Here is a 15,267-nt window from a genome sequence, read left to right as displayed (position 1 = left end):
AATAGCCAGATAGTTAATGTGAAAAATTAGAAGTCGATACAAGGTGTGACTAAATTTTTTATGATTATTATTATTATTAGGGGAGTGTTATTTATACTCCGATTTTTCTTAATCTCACTCCATTTATTATTTTTGTACTACAAGTAATTCACTATATTACCCTTAATTAATTTTTGTAAATTCCTACTTTCAATTTTTTTTTTTTTTTTGTAAATTCCTCAATATATTCTCATAAATTTCTAAAATAAGTTTTTCTAAAATTAACCAACTCCTCAAAATAGTATAGTTATATACTTATATTTGTCAATATTTTTAAATATAGAATACAGGCAAATTAGACATTACTGATCAAAATAATCGTTCATTATTATGTTGTTTTTCAAATTTTTGAAAAAAAAGAAATATTTCATTCTTATTTTTTCATAATTTATGCTAATTTTCATTTTAACTTTAAAAATCAAAGTTTTATTTTAATCGTAACATCCAATAACAGATATATGGCTACCAATAAAAATGTTATTTTAAAAAATATATACATTTTCAAATTCAAGTTAATATATTTGTATAATAAATATTCTTGCAACCCAAACCAAGAAAAAATAGTATAAATTAATATGAAATGAATTATGTAATTGCAATTACGCTCTTAATCACTAAAATATGTATTATAATTTTTATGCTTTCGAATAAAAATTCTAAAATAATAAAATGTATTATTATTTTTTATTTTAATTGATATGTAAATTTAAATATTATCCCAAACACTTTAACTTAGTCTTGGTAAATCAAAATTTTGTAGCCCATTAAACTTATGTATTTTATATATATAAAAATATCTAACAAATTATGTATATTGTACAAAATATTGAAATATAATATGAATAATATTAATTTTAAAGATTAAGAATTTTTTTTTTGTTGTTTTATAATTTATTTGCCTATGAAGAAAAACCATGACAATTTTCTGAGTTAAATTTAAAATTTTAGTTGTAACAAATAGACTGATTGAATTTGGGTTTTTTTTACAGTAAATAGAAATTTTATAATATAAAAAAAGTAATTCATTAGGCTTAATCTTGTTTATAAGAGAATTATATTGATAAAATGAAGTGTTATTAACACTTTTTGAAGTGTAAACAATACTCATCTTATTATTATTATTGTCATTTTATTATTATTATTATTATTATTCTATAAAGATATACCTACAAGTCTACAACTACCATAAGGTGTATGTGCTACTAAAATAGTTGAAAATCCAAAACTAGAATATTAAAAAAAAAATCCAAAAACTGTACATATTACTAATACTTATATATTACATTATTCACCTCAAGAACAACCAAATACCAGTAACCAGTCTTTATCCTAACAGAATCTTTAGGCCCAAAAATTCACAAGCACCTAAACTGACTGCAAAATTTTCACCAGGCCGGCCTACTCCAAATCTCCAGAAACTATACGAAAAGGAAGCACGCCAAAGTTCTTGCTATATACATATGGAACAAAAGATATACTACTGGAACACAACCATAACCAAAAATCAACGAAGATTGTTCTGCGCAACGGCTTGACACAGTTCATCCTCATAGAATAGGGCTCTATTAGAAGCCAAGGATTTGCATACAGGTTTTGGTAAAACTGATGGCACCAAGCATTTCGAAGCAAACGAGGATTCTTGGAAGAGAACAGCTGCAATTTGGCGCATCTCGGTGCATTTTAGACGAGAAGGGGGACGAGGGCCGTGCTTAGGTGCCTTGGGTGTGTGAGGGCTGCCAATCCATATTCCTTTTCCACCTCCCTTGCTGCAAATGGTTCGAATATGTTAAAATGTCTGGTGTTTACAGTAGATTTCTAAGGGGAATCGAAACACTACCCATTGACCATGACTGACTTAAATTAAAATGAAAGAAAGCAAGAAACTCTAACCTCGCAAAGGGCCAATGATCAGTCAGCAGTGGAGTCGTTATTTTTAGCATCTCTTGCCTTGCTCTATCTGGAGTGGTGTAATTAAAGTGGAATTGCCTCGCTATAATGACCTGGACCAATCAAATCATTAAATAAATGGCACCGTGTTACTTCAAACATACAGTGGCAGCGAGAATAACTAAACAATGTTATGGAATAGAACTTACTGCCTTCCTAATTTTTTCAGAGACATGGAAAACTGCTCTGAGTTGATCATGATGGAGGTGGCAAAGTATTTTGACCTTCATGAAATAATATATATTTAATTAAATATAAATTCATAGAAATTTAAGAAACTAATGTTTAGGAACAATAAAATTACGACTAAGAGAATAGCAAATTGAACGGCAAAAGAACATTCAGAGAAATACTGTTCCCAAAGAAACATGTATCTACTTATTTGAGAGAAAAGACATCAGTTTGCTTCTACATGTCATTAAGTTTCAGTAGTGCTGTGTCCTTTTAATTTGTAATTTCAGGTTTTTGATAGAGTCAAGGAACATTAGTGGTAACTAGAAAATGCTCTGAAGCAGAGAAAGGGGATTCCAAATATGTGTTAAACAAATACATAAATTCCTCCGAATTCAGGGTAACAGTCGATAGCTGTTTTTATTAACCATGTCAACTCAAGACATGATTTTTCAGAAATCACAACTATTTCTTAGTTGTGATCAATTATCAACTAAATATAATGGTTCGCTCGGAGGCACATTTGCAGGTTTGTAACGTTTGTTCAAGAAAATTTGTGCATCATAATTTAGGGTTGTAAAACAATAACAAGAGAGTATATTGACTAAATGGCATTTAATCCAAAATAACAGTGTTATCGAAGTACAACATTCTATAAAGTAGAACAAAAAGAATCAGCAAGTTCACAACTTTTGCCTTCCAAGTGAAAATACATGACAAGAAAAGACTGGTGTTCTGATGACCAATGGTCAAACGAAAACAAGGAGTCTAACTATTACTCCAACAAATAGACAGCAAAAATATGTCAAGAGCAGCAAAACCTACAATGTGGAATATTTGCACGATTCGCACAAATAGCATTGTTAAGCTAAAGAGTGAAAATATTCAATACCAGTAAATCATTAGGAAGAGACTCCAGCCTTGACTCAAAATCACCTTCTTCAGCACAAGGTGTCTTTGGAGTTCTCTGTAAATTATTCTTAAGAAGCACATCATTATTCCCATTTCCAGGAGCTAACTCGAACCTCTTGGGCGACAAAAGTTCAGGGATTTTATCAATGTCCTTATTTAAAATAATATTGGCATCATCACTTCCGGTGTGCTTGGAATCTACAACCCCGACTCTTTTCTTCCCAAGGTCCATACAAGACTTAGATGCTGACGCCTTGCTATTTCTAAGCTGGGCAAGAGCCCCAGGCTTCAAATACTTATTCTTTGCTTTTTTCGACTTTCTTCTCTGCCTCCCAGTTCTGGACTGCCTTTCATTTGGAGACACTTTCCCCATTGTTTGAATCTTACTTCTCGAGGAAAAACATGATAACTCTCAAATTGGGCTTGCCTTTCATCGAACCATTCACAAACCAAAGTTAGCATCACTTAAATTAGAAATTTAAAAACAAATTCTGAGACCCCATATACAACTAAAATCAGACACGGTACCCATTTCAGCTAATTCATTTTCTTCATCACCTAAAAATCAAAGCAGGCGAAAAAAAAACCTTATACATCCTAGGAAATCAAATTTCACATGATAAACACAATCAAATCAGACAAACAAACATAGCACAATCATCAGAACCCTAAATATCTTTTAAAAAAAAAAACAGAGGCCTATCAAACAAACACCATTAAGCCGAAAAAAAAACACGAAAATTCAGAATAGAACAAACCTTCACTAATCCTTCTGGAAACTGGGCCATAAGCGGAAACCAAAGAAAAATTATTAAAAATAAAAAGAATATTTAAGGAGGAGGGCTTGGGGAAAAGGGAGGGAAATGAGAGAGACGTAAGCAGCTAGGGTTTTTGTCTCCTATTTTAAGGGGAAAATTTTTGAAATCTATTCGTGCCCGCCAATTCTTTTGAGGAACAGTTACCAATATCGAGGCAATAACTGCATATCGAGACACGTGGCGCGATTTTATTGAAGGGTTGGGGGCTGGGCAGCGAATCCTGTGCAGATTTATTAATTATTAATCTATTTGGCGTAAATTACGGAGGACAAAATCTATCCAGGGGTCTACTTCATTTCATATCAATTCTATATAAATTTATATATATATTAATAAAATAATAATAATAAAATAGTTTATGTAAAGGAATATAGGCCCTTGAATATATTATACAAAACAATTATTTTGTTTCTACTTTTTCAATTTTGTATTTTTTTTTTTCCAATTATAATTTGGGTGCGGTTTGGTGGGTCTCGGACATGGGACCCAACACCTATCTGGGCCAAGGCTCGTGCTTCTTGTTTTGATTTAGAGTAGGCTGAACTCGTTAACATCTCACCTCCATTTTGAATTTTGTTTGTTTGTGTTTTATTGTTTCAAAATTCATTGGATTTTGAGTTCAAAAAAAAATAAAAACATTGTGGGTTATGTGATTTGATAAATGATAATTTTATTAAGAAGAAACAATCTTGAGCTATAAAAATCAAATGGGGTCAAAAAAAAAATCAAATAGAAAATTGAACATATAATATTGAAACTCGAAACAAATATTTATTAGTTTGTTTTCCCAAGCTATTTTTATGAAAATCTTTTGTAAAAGTTTCGGAAAAAAATTGCGGAGATTTGTTTTATAATAAATAAAAATATTTTACAGATTTTATGCAATTTAGGCTACAGATTTGAGATCAAGTTAAATAATTTTAGTGGCACTGACATGCAAATACCTTCAACTCGAGTGTAATTAGAAAACATATTCCCCAAATCCTTCTCAGATGAAGCATCTTCATTCAAATTAAATTCATTAATCCAAACCCCACCTTATGTCACATGAATCTCATATATTTCACTGTATTTTTAAAAATCCAATAATCTTCACTTCGTCACATTGACAACAATTTTTTTTTACAGGAAGGGTCGATGCTATCTTTGGGATAGCTACCTCAAAGGCAAATAAATGGACCAGACCAAATCATTTAGATTGCAAATGTGATCTGGTTCATTCTATTGCCCTTGGGAGTAGCTACCCCAAAGATAACATGAGCTAATCCCTTCTTTCGTAGGGAGAAAAGAATCTTAAAATTGAAAAGTAAAAGAATGAAATCTAGATACAAGGGACCACACGTGTTTTGGGAAATCAAATATATATTATTTTGATGTCAACCGATGGAATTGTGACGAAATGGAATCTAAATAGACGTGGATTCTTTTCTCTCTTTTTCATGACAAAGAAAGTGGTTGTGATCCACCAAGAATCTTATCCGACCAAACTTTATTCTATATTTCAAGAAAAGGAACATGTTGGCCAATGAACATAAAGTAATGCAGCCGGCATCCTAGTGTTTAGGAAATATTTATAATATCAGATAATATATATATATATATATATATATATATATATATATATATATATGTCAACAAAATATTGTAACATTTCGTTGCCATTCCAGTGAGTAGATAGCATGTCAAGCATTGGCTGAGTAAGTGGTCAGCACGATCATACTAAAAATTACGACACGTTAATTTTTAATGAATAAAAAGGAGGATGGAATCGAAGAAGAAAGACGAATGCAAGAACAATTAATATTAACCACCAACTTGACAATTTTGTTTGGTCCAGTTAACAAGAGAAAAAACAAATCAAAACACAATGGGCAAGCGACTACAGATGACTTATCGGTTAGGGTTTAAGCCACCGATACGAATTGCTAGAACTTGGAGCAAGTGGAGGCAGACAACGGTACCTACTTTGATGGGGGGAAAAGTAAATGAAGTTGGAGGAGAAACAATTGGTGGGCTATTGTCCTTATTGTGCCTAATGCTGATCACAATATAGAACAGGCTTTTTGAGCCTTGCTCTTCTTTTTCTTTTGCTTGGGCGGCTGGAGCACGACTTTGATAGCAGCATCGAAAACTGCTTTGACATTCTGTTGGAAAAACATAATGGGGCTAAAAGAGTGTAGTGTGTTGAAAGAGTAAAAGAAACTGGAAAGTTGTATATCGAATCTTGAGAATACCTGTTGTGTTTTTGAACTACATTCGATGTAAGCAGGAGAACCAATCATCTTTCTCAGCTCCTCCCCCTGCACGTTTGAGATATGGCATTATAATCATGTTCAGAAATGGAAGGGAGAACACATGCTTTAAGTCTCTTTTGTAGACAGAAGATGGCAAAGAGAGCAGCGTATGTAAAGTCTCACCTGTACGGTAGTGATTGGTACGGCGCCTGGATGGTCAACAAAGAACTGCTTGTCATCCCGAAGATCTGAATCGGACAAACTCATTCAATGATCAACAAATAAAATCATCATTTAAAGTACAAGCAATTTTCATTTTTGAACGAATGAAACAATAGTGCCATAAGAGAATCCTACAATTGAGTATCTTACAACATATAAGCTCATAAAACACCACATACATCTAGGTTAATCATCCTCAACCTTTTCAACTTGATTTGTTGAAACATGTTGAGATGAAAAAAAAAAAAAAAAAATTCAATGCGAACAAGAAGTCAGAAGTATTCTTCTATGATTCAAATGAATATAACTTATCACAACTAAAAGTACCAAGCCTGCAAGAAATGCAGTAACCATCGGTGCTACAGCTAAAGCATTGCAGCAACAAATCTACTACTAACTGCACCTACAAATTCTGTCTACGACAGTATCTCTGTCCATTTTTATTTATTTACAACTATCGGTATTGTTTGCTGAGGCAGGGAAGATAGACAGATAACCCAAGAAACCTCACCTAGTTTAGTACCAACGAGAACGATAGGGACACCGGGCGCATAATGCTTCAATTCGGGAATCCACTGGAGAAAAATTAACAGAATGACATCAGCAAACCAAGAAAAAGAGAAGCACATAAAAGTAAAAAGTAGAAAAGCGCATATAGTAAAAGAAAATCTTTAGAGAACATACGATGCATTACCTTTTTGGAAACATTTTCATAGCTGGCCTTGCTAATGAGAGAAAATGCTAAAATGAAAACATCAGCACCACGATAACTCAAAGGTCTTAATCTGTTATAGTCTTCCTGTCCTGTTCAGATAAAATGAAAATTGCAGGTTCATAAAATATAAAAGATAAAAGATATACCTCAAGATGGACACATTTCTAAATTTTTCTGTAACGAGGCCCACGTATAAGAAAATTTGGAAGAATAGTTATCGAGAAAGATACATCTAGCAAGTACCTGCAGTATCCCAGAGGCCCAGGTTAACAGTGCTTCCGTTGACGACCACATTTGCACTGAAATTGTCGAATACTGTCGGCACATAATCCTGTTTGATTTAAATAATTAAAAATAAAATAAACACGTTAAGCAGGTTGCAAATCATACATAAAAGATGATTCTTTTTTATCCGACAAAATCTACATACGAAAATACCAACAATCAACATTCAATCAAAACAGATCTGAGGTTCTTTTTGAAGATTAAGCAAAATACATTCTTCCACAAGATGTAACGTTATGAATAAGCAGATATCTTTCCTTTCCATCAATAGATACAAGAAACGGAAACGCAAGCTCGTATTTTTTTCATCTAATTTCACCACCTTCTCAAGATTTACCGAATGCCCACAAACGCACACTAATAAAGCATCAAGATTCAAGATTAAACGATAAGGAACAAGAAAACGGTGTACATACCGTGGGGAATGTATTACTGGTGTAGGAAATCAAGAGACAGGTTTTGCCAACGGCACCATCGCCCACCGTCACACACTTGATGAATCTCGAGGCACTCATTCTTCAACGGAAAATCACACCAACTTTTTCACACACTCACACAGACACACTATCCACCTCTCAGATCTTCTCCAGAAGACCTGATGCAACACGCGATTATCAATTTACAACCAATCGCGCATAATAAAAGACCACATAGATCCACAAGCTCCCCCTTTCGATCGAAAAACCTGTCAATGCACCGAGAAAACCGTCAAATTCAAACCCTAACCCTAAAAGCGCAGGAAGAAAACGAGGAATCGTCGAGGGGGTTGAGAGAACATGGGGGGATCGAGATCCAGAAAGAGAGAGAAATGGAGGTTCAATGGAAGTGAGAGAATTGAAAATGGGGAAAGAAATCAAGAGTGGGGATTACGCAGAATGCCTACCTTACTTTAGCCGGGAAATGCTGCCATTGAATCGCTCTCCATTTTCTAATTTCTACAGTCTCTCTCTCTCTGCCCCGATTTTCTAGCAGGAAGAAAAATATAATTGGGCCGATGGACCCGGAATAAACGGGCCTCATCTTCCGTTGGGCTTTGGCCATTTTCATCTGCATTTGAAGTTAATGTTCTTTATTCTGTCCACTCGCATGACATGGCACACGCGTTGCGTGTGTAATAAAAAAAATTAATATTTATTATGTTTGTTTATTTTGAAACATATTTTTATTGAGAAACTAATGTGTTTGCAAAGATAAGAACGTGGGAAGAATTAGAAAGAAATGATAGAGGTATTTTCTGGTAAATAGAAAAACAGACAATGACACCAAACACTTTTTATATGGTACTTAGCCTTAATAAATAGTAAGAGATAATATAATATAAATAATAATTATAATGATTAGCAAAAAAACTCAAATGGGAAAATTTGAGTGAAAAAAGAAGATAAAAGAACATGAGATGTTTTATGTTTTTTTATCACATAAATAAATTATTTTTGGGTGAGGAGCACAACCAAATATTACAATAGTGGAGATAAACGTGAGAGAAAGGTTGAGAAAGTGGGATAGTAGGAATGAAAGATTACTTTCTTACCCTACTTATATTGGTTTGCTTAAAATTGCAATTAATAAAATTAGAGGCATTTTAGGATGTTCATTTAAAATACGAAAAATATTTTTTATGAGACTCTCTTTTATTATAATATATATATATATATAAATATAATATAGTAAAGATAATATAGTAAAGATATAGTTATAATATAATATATAAATATAAATAAGAAGTAATATGATTGTATAAACTCGAATACGATTTAGATAAGATTGATTTTTTTTTTTGTGAATTACGGTAATAAAGCTTTTTTCGATAACTAATATAAATAAACAATGTATTATAACTAAAACACACCATAACACCAATTAAATAAATAAATAAGACAAAAAAAACTATTGTAAGGTTGTCTCGGATTTTCTATTCGAGCCATAAAAAATATAACTTCTTATGATCAAAATTTCCACTATAAAAGTATCTTTATTGTTAATTATGTTATAAATAAATATTATGTAATATATGTTGCTTTGAGCGAAAATTGTTATTTTTTATATCAAAAATATGAATTTTCACTATAAGTACAGATCAAATCGACTTATACATAAATATAAATTCGTGAGACCGATGTACATGAGACATGCTATAAACAAAGTGTACTAAACGCAATAAATCAGTCAAGCCGGAGTGTTATTAAAGATAGTATAGTTAACACTAGTGCCTGATAATGGTTACTTTGTGAATAATCTTTTCTTCTTCTTTTTTTCATTCTTTTTGTCTCATTCACCTTGAATAAATGTGCAGTTTAGTGGTAATAGTATGATTAAATTTGACAACATAGTAATCATTAATTTGCTGAGAAGTCTGATATTCAAATCTTTGTCGCCGCAACTCAGTTTTGTGCAAGATCTTGATACATTTGCCTTGAAAAAACTTGTATATTGATAACCACTTTGTCCTTGTTCCACTTTTATTTTAAAAAAATAACATTACCCTAACTCATGCGTTAATAACTGAAAGTGAAATAAACTAATAATAGTTTTTTTTATTTATATATAACACTAACCTACATTCTCTCTTTATATTTATACCATATATTGATGAAATATAATAGATAATCCGAGTAGATTATTTTTAAAACCATATTTGTGTTTCAAAAATAATTAATATAATCATCGGAGTATATATGCCAAAAACATATTAGTTTGGCCACTTTGATAACACACCATAGAGACAGACAACTAACTACCTAAAAATAACTAAAAAAAATTTAATTACTAGGATACCGTTTGGTATCATGACTGTGATGTACGATAGATGAATAAAAACATGATGAGATTTGGATAAACAAGACATAGATATGAATAATATGTTGTTTTGTATGTTTTTTATTTTGTAGGATTATTGTGTTTATTCTCTTAATTATCATTGTCAATTTCACACAATTTCATTTATATGACACTCATCCTCCACTAATACAATGAGTTAAGATGTATTTGTCATCAAACTTACATCTAATGTTATACCGGGCCATGAGATATCGTTGAGTTAACAAAAAAAATGAGAGAAACATGAGATGAGTAAAAATTTGTGTATCATCCCACTTTCATCTCATGTACCAAACGGTACCTAGGAGTTTTGCACAAATGCAATTTGTGTATCATTTATTAATGTGTATAAACAATATCAACATAAGAAATGACTGATATAATATACAATCACGGGGACGAGCTAAGGGTTAAGACCCAATTAATTATTTAGCTCAATGAGCTTGATATTTCATTTAATTGTGTATTCATTATTTATATTTATTAAAAGTTTATACGAAGGCCCTTAAAACTAACAAGTTCCATAGAAGTCCAAATCCGAAAAACTCTATAAGTATCTTATTTCATCTCATTTTCAAGATAGCCTTTATATTAGTCATTTACTCTTATTAAAATTTTCACCGACGATAATTAATTTGAACATCGGAATATTTTTATCGGATATCTCTTAAGTGAAAACCTATAAAGTTAATTGTTTGGAGTTGTTGAGTTATTACCTTAAGACGAGAGCACAAATCCCTCAAAGGGCATTTCTGCCCGTGATATTAAAAAAAAAAGGTATTAGAAACTGTTGATTTTGTATAGGGTTTCCTTTTTTTTTATTATTATTTCCTTTTTAAGGTATAGCAAATGCAAATTTACCCATGGGTTAATAGATCATTCATTATAGGGGCTATTTTAGGGAACCAAGATAAATAGATAATACTCTTATGGACGATCCCCGCTAGTGTGTGTCCTGACTCCTGTGCGTTTGTGTATATATATATATATGTATGTAGAGTATTGATATCTTGGACAACCATCGTGGACACATACATGAGCACCGGTTGACGTGACATTCATCTATTGGATGTACAAAATGTCACATCAACCAATGCTCATTTTGTAACGCCCCACTGTATCAAGACGGGTCTTTTCAGCGTGCTTATGTCCCCACTCACACGCACCCTGAAAACTTCCCAGGGGGTCACCCATCTTATAATTGCCCCAAGTCAAGCACGCTTAACTTTGGAGTTCTTATGTGATGAGCTTCCGAAAAGAAGATGCACCTTCTTGATATGAATAGTACATATGAAATCTTTTAAGCCCTCCTCAACTATGGAGTCCCATACCTACACAGTCTCAGAATCCCCTCTCATTCCGGCACGGGATCGGTTCATTCATGTCTCCCTCCGCCTAGAAGCCTACCAGGAGCCGCTCATTGTCCGTGCAACCTCTTGGCACCGGTGATCACTCCCTGCCTCTTCAGCCCCGGGCGTCACATGCCCACCAGCTTCCGCTTGGTTCGTCCCCGAACCATACCGTACTAAGAGAGGTCGGCTCTGATACCATTTGTAACGCCCCACTGTATCAAGACGGGTCTTTTCAGCGTGCTTATGTCCTCAATCACACGCACCCTGAAAACTTCCCAAGGGGTCACCCATCCTATAATTGTCCCAAGTCAAACACGCTTAACTTTGGAGTTCTTATGTGATGAGCTTCCGAAAAGAAGATGCACCTTCTTGATATGAATAGTACATATGAAATTTTTTAAGCCCTTCTCAACTATGGAGTCCCATACCTACACAGTCTCAGAATCCCCTCTCATTCTGGCACGGGATCGGTTCATTCATGTCTCCCTTCGCCTAGAAGCCTACCAGGAGCCGCTCATTGTCCGTGCAACCTCTTGGCACCGGTGATCACTCCCTGCCTCTTCAGCCCCGGGCGTCACATGATTCAAATCAGGTCAAGTTTTAACCCCGAATGAATAAATAAGACACACATTAAACTAATACATATCCATAAATATATATATGAAATATATATTATCCTCTCCATCGTATTCTCTCTCCTCGGTATTCATCTTCTCTGCCGATCTTTGTTATTTTCTTTTCAAAATTTTTTCCGTCACTTTAAATGGCCGTATCTCCTTCGTTTTTGGCCGGATTTCAAAAGTAAATATAGTTTTGGAATCCTCGCGACGTAAGCTTTAATTTGATACCGATATCGTAAGTTTTCTCGCGACCTGTTCGAACGCGATTTCGGCAGCCGTGACCTCCGCCGCTCGTTTTCGCCGGAATTCGGGAAGAAACCTTGTTTTAGGTTGTTTAGAGCTTAAACTCGAAGCTTTGCACAAGATTCGAAATTTCCAGAGGTAGATTTCGAGATTAGGGTTCGAATTTTGGGGATTTTTGGTTAATTTTAATTCCAGTGATTTATATTTGTTTAATTCTTGATTGTAGGTGTTATATTTCAGTTGAATTGAGGTATGGTTATTTTTCAGAATTTAATTGGGAATTATTTCGAATTTCCAGATTATTTTACTTGGGATTTTTGAAGTTTAGAGTTATGTAAATTGCAGTTTAGATGTTTAGATGCGTTAGACTTGTCCTATAATAATTTTAGGATTTGTTAGTAAATTTCAGAAAATGTCAGATTCTGAAACATTTAGTTCATTCGATGTATAGCGTCGTATATTCGATACTTGGACATTGATAGGATGTTTTGATATTAAAAATACATTTTTAGAAATGTTAGTTTGATTTTTAGACTTAGTTTTAGTAATTCTTAGATTATATAAATGGAAATAGGAATTAATATGGAATAAATGGTTTCCACAGGATTGGACTCTTCGAGAAATACTTGAGATATTCTGTGGTAAATTAAGTGTTGGTTGAGGTACGTATGAGCTGTTTATATTACGACGCCTATAATGGCATGTTATGATATTAAGTATTTTGTAATGAGTGATAATGTGCTTTATATGCTTATGTGGATTATATGATTGCATTCACTCATTTACAATTTTTCATAGCACGTTGAGCCTTGACTCCTTTGATTGCTATTGATATTGATCTCTTGAGATGTATTGAGTCATCGATGGAGCGAGTGACATTATTTAGTGCACTCCTGAGTTAGCACGAAACCGAGCGGGTAGCAACCGTGCTCTCGATGCTACGTACGACACTCCTGATGACAGCATGAGGCTGGACGGGTCGCTCCTGTCACCCTCCGATGCTACGTGTATGGATTAGCAGTGATGATTCGAGGTCTGCTGCGTTCCTGGCACGGGTGGCCACTGAGTTTATTGTGATACGATTATTTGGACTCCTTTTGGTATCCCTTATTTCATTGATACCTGTCACGCATTACATTGCATTTCATTGCATTGTACTTGATTTTATTCATGTCAGTTATATTTGTCGTAATTTTTATAGTTCGTCGTACTGGGGTCCGACCCCTGTTTTCTTTTATGCTGTGGTTGTTTGTGATTCCATAGCAGGTTATCCAGGGGGATTTGACGCATCTGGTGGAGCGTCATCTAGTGGTACCCAGTGAGGCGAGCATGGAGTCGAGTTCCTAGATATATGTATATATATTAGTCTAGCGAGTTTTATATTTGCCGGGGTGGTGCCCTGTGTATTTGTATAAATAGTTTTGGACCTTGTTTTGAATTGTTATTTGTGTGATCGAGCCTTGCCGGCTCTGCATGTGTTTAGTCCTGTCCAGTGCGGCTATAGGTTTGTAAATTGGAGTTGTGACTCTATTTTCGAGTATATATTGCTGGTTGTGTTGTACAGGTTTTTGGGATGTCCTATTTACGAATAGGTCATGCCGAAATTTCTGTAGGCCCAAACGCAAATTTTTAACTCGTTTTCGCTGTTTACATTAATTAATCCTGGTTGTTTGATCATTAAATATTAAATCAGGACACGGGCCCTTTCATTTGGTATCAGAGCGTATACTGGGATATGCTCGAATTAGATTCTAGGACACTCGAGTTTAGACACTAACAAAATGGTTGCGTATGTGTGTGACTACTTGTTCTTACGTGACTTACTACTTGTGTTTATTTTTTAACGTATCTGTTAGAACCGGTAGTTCTTGGCTTTAGAATTAGTTTATGAATTCTATTAGAACTCTGAGTTCCTATCATAGTTTTCTGTTCGTTAAGATATTTTTGCCTGTATTTAAATCCTTGTGTGTTGTAGAATGGCACCAGGAGGAAGAGGTAGAAAAGGGAAGGAAGTTGTAGAAGAGTCTGCAGCGGAAAATGTTAGAAATCTTGATGATATTGTCAGGGGAAGACGTGGTCGACCAGTTGTCCATCCTCCGAAAGATGTGGATTTAGAGGTGGAACAACAACCACGGGTAAATCCTGACAAAGGAAAAGCGATTCAGGCTGAGGCTGATCCAGTAGCCCAATTGACTGAGAAAATGGGAGGAATACGATTAATAATTTCTCAATTTCAGGAGTTGCGTCCGCAAAAGTTCTTTGGCAATGAAGGAAGTGAGAAAGCTGCTAGTTGGTTGAAAAGTCTCAACAATATATTTAATGGATTAGAATATCCTGATGACATTCGACTGAAGTTAGTTCCTTTTCAGCTGAAAGACCGAGCACAACTTTGGTGGGAAACGACAGCAGAAACACTTTCTGATTCTGGTGAAAAGATCACATGGGAAGTATTTTGTAAGCAGTTTGCACAAGAATATGCACCACCATCATACTATTCTGCTAAAGAAGATGAATTTAATCTGTTGGTGCAAGACAATAAATCTGTTGCTGAATATGCTTCTCAGTTTTCTGCTCTTTTGCCTTATGTCCCACATGTTGCAAAGAATGATCGATCAAAGCTTTCACATTTTTTGAAGGGGCTTACACGAACGATCCATATGTTGGTAACTACTGGAACTCCATCTACTTATATGAAAGCAGTAGAAAAGGCCAAGAAAATTGAAGCAAGTCTACTCAGGGGTGAACCACAATCAATCCCAGCAGCTAGTCCTCAAGGAGCTGGAAGTAGTTCACAGACACCAATGGGTTTACCTTCATATCAGCCTATTCAATCTTCTCAGCAAGCAAAAAGGCCTTGGTTTAAAGTTAAGGGGAAACCATTTAAAAAGAAAC

General features: G+C 34.2%; 2 protein-coding genes across 3 annotated transcripts; both read right to left on the bottom strand.

Moving 5' to 3' along the window:
• Positions 1-1,299: 1,299 nt before the first annotated feature.
• Positions 1,300-4,059, bottom strand: LOC140866902 (F-box protein At4g35930). 2 transcript variants are annotated; one of them, XM_073271966.1, is made up of 5 exons: positions 3,828-4,059; positions 3,050-3,491; positions 2,136-2,210; positions 1,930-2,039; positions 1,300-1,805 (listed from the first exon to the last, which is right to left on the bottom strand). In XM_073271966.1, exons 2-5 carry the CDS (start codon positions 3,440-3,442, stop codon positions 1,544-1,546), a joined length of 840 nt encoding a protein of 279 aa, XP_073128067.1. In that variant the 5' UTR covers positions 3,443-3,491; positions 3,828-4,059; the 3' UTR covers positions 1,300-1,543. The 2 variants fall into 2 exon arrangements, with proteins under 2 accessions (XP_073128067.1, XP_073128066.1); XM_073271965.1 differs by having other exon boundaries at positions 3,050-3,496; positions 3,828-4,058.
• A 1,612-nt stretch (positions 4,060-5,671) lies between these two features.
• LOC140867821 (rac-like GTP-binding protein RHO1) lies at positions 5,672-8,297 on the bottom strand. The gene is made up of 8 exons (XM_073272876.1): positions 8,227-8,297; positions 7,760-8,028; positions 7,302-7,389; positions 7,038-7,147; positions 6,855-6,918; positions 6,305-6,369; positions 6,122-6,187; positions 5,672-6,031 (listed from the first exon to the last, which is right to left on the bottom strand). The coding sequence occupies exons 2-8, from the start codon at positions 7,856-7,858 to the stop codon at positions 5,930-5,932; spliced, it is 594 nt and encodes a 197-aa protein (XP_073128977.1). The 5' UTR covers positions 7,859-8,028; positions 8,227-8,297; the 3' UTR covers positions 5,672-5,929.
• Between the last annotated feature and the right edge of the window lie 6,970 nt (positions 8,298-15,267).

Source organism: Henckelia pumila, chromosome 4 (assembly GCF_033568475.1).
Source record: "Henckelia pumila isolate YLH828 chromosome 4, ASM3356847v2, whole genome shotgun sequence".
Taxonomy (NCBI): domain Eukaryota; kingdom Viridiplantae; phylum Streptophyta; class Magnoliopsida; order Lamiales; family Gesneriaceae; genus Henckelia; species Henckelia pumila.
The sequence above is the reverse complement of the archived record's forward strand: the minus strand, read 5'-3'. Positions and strand labels throughout refer to the sequence as shown.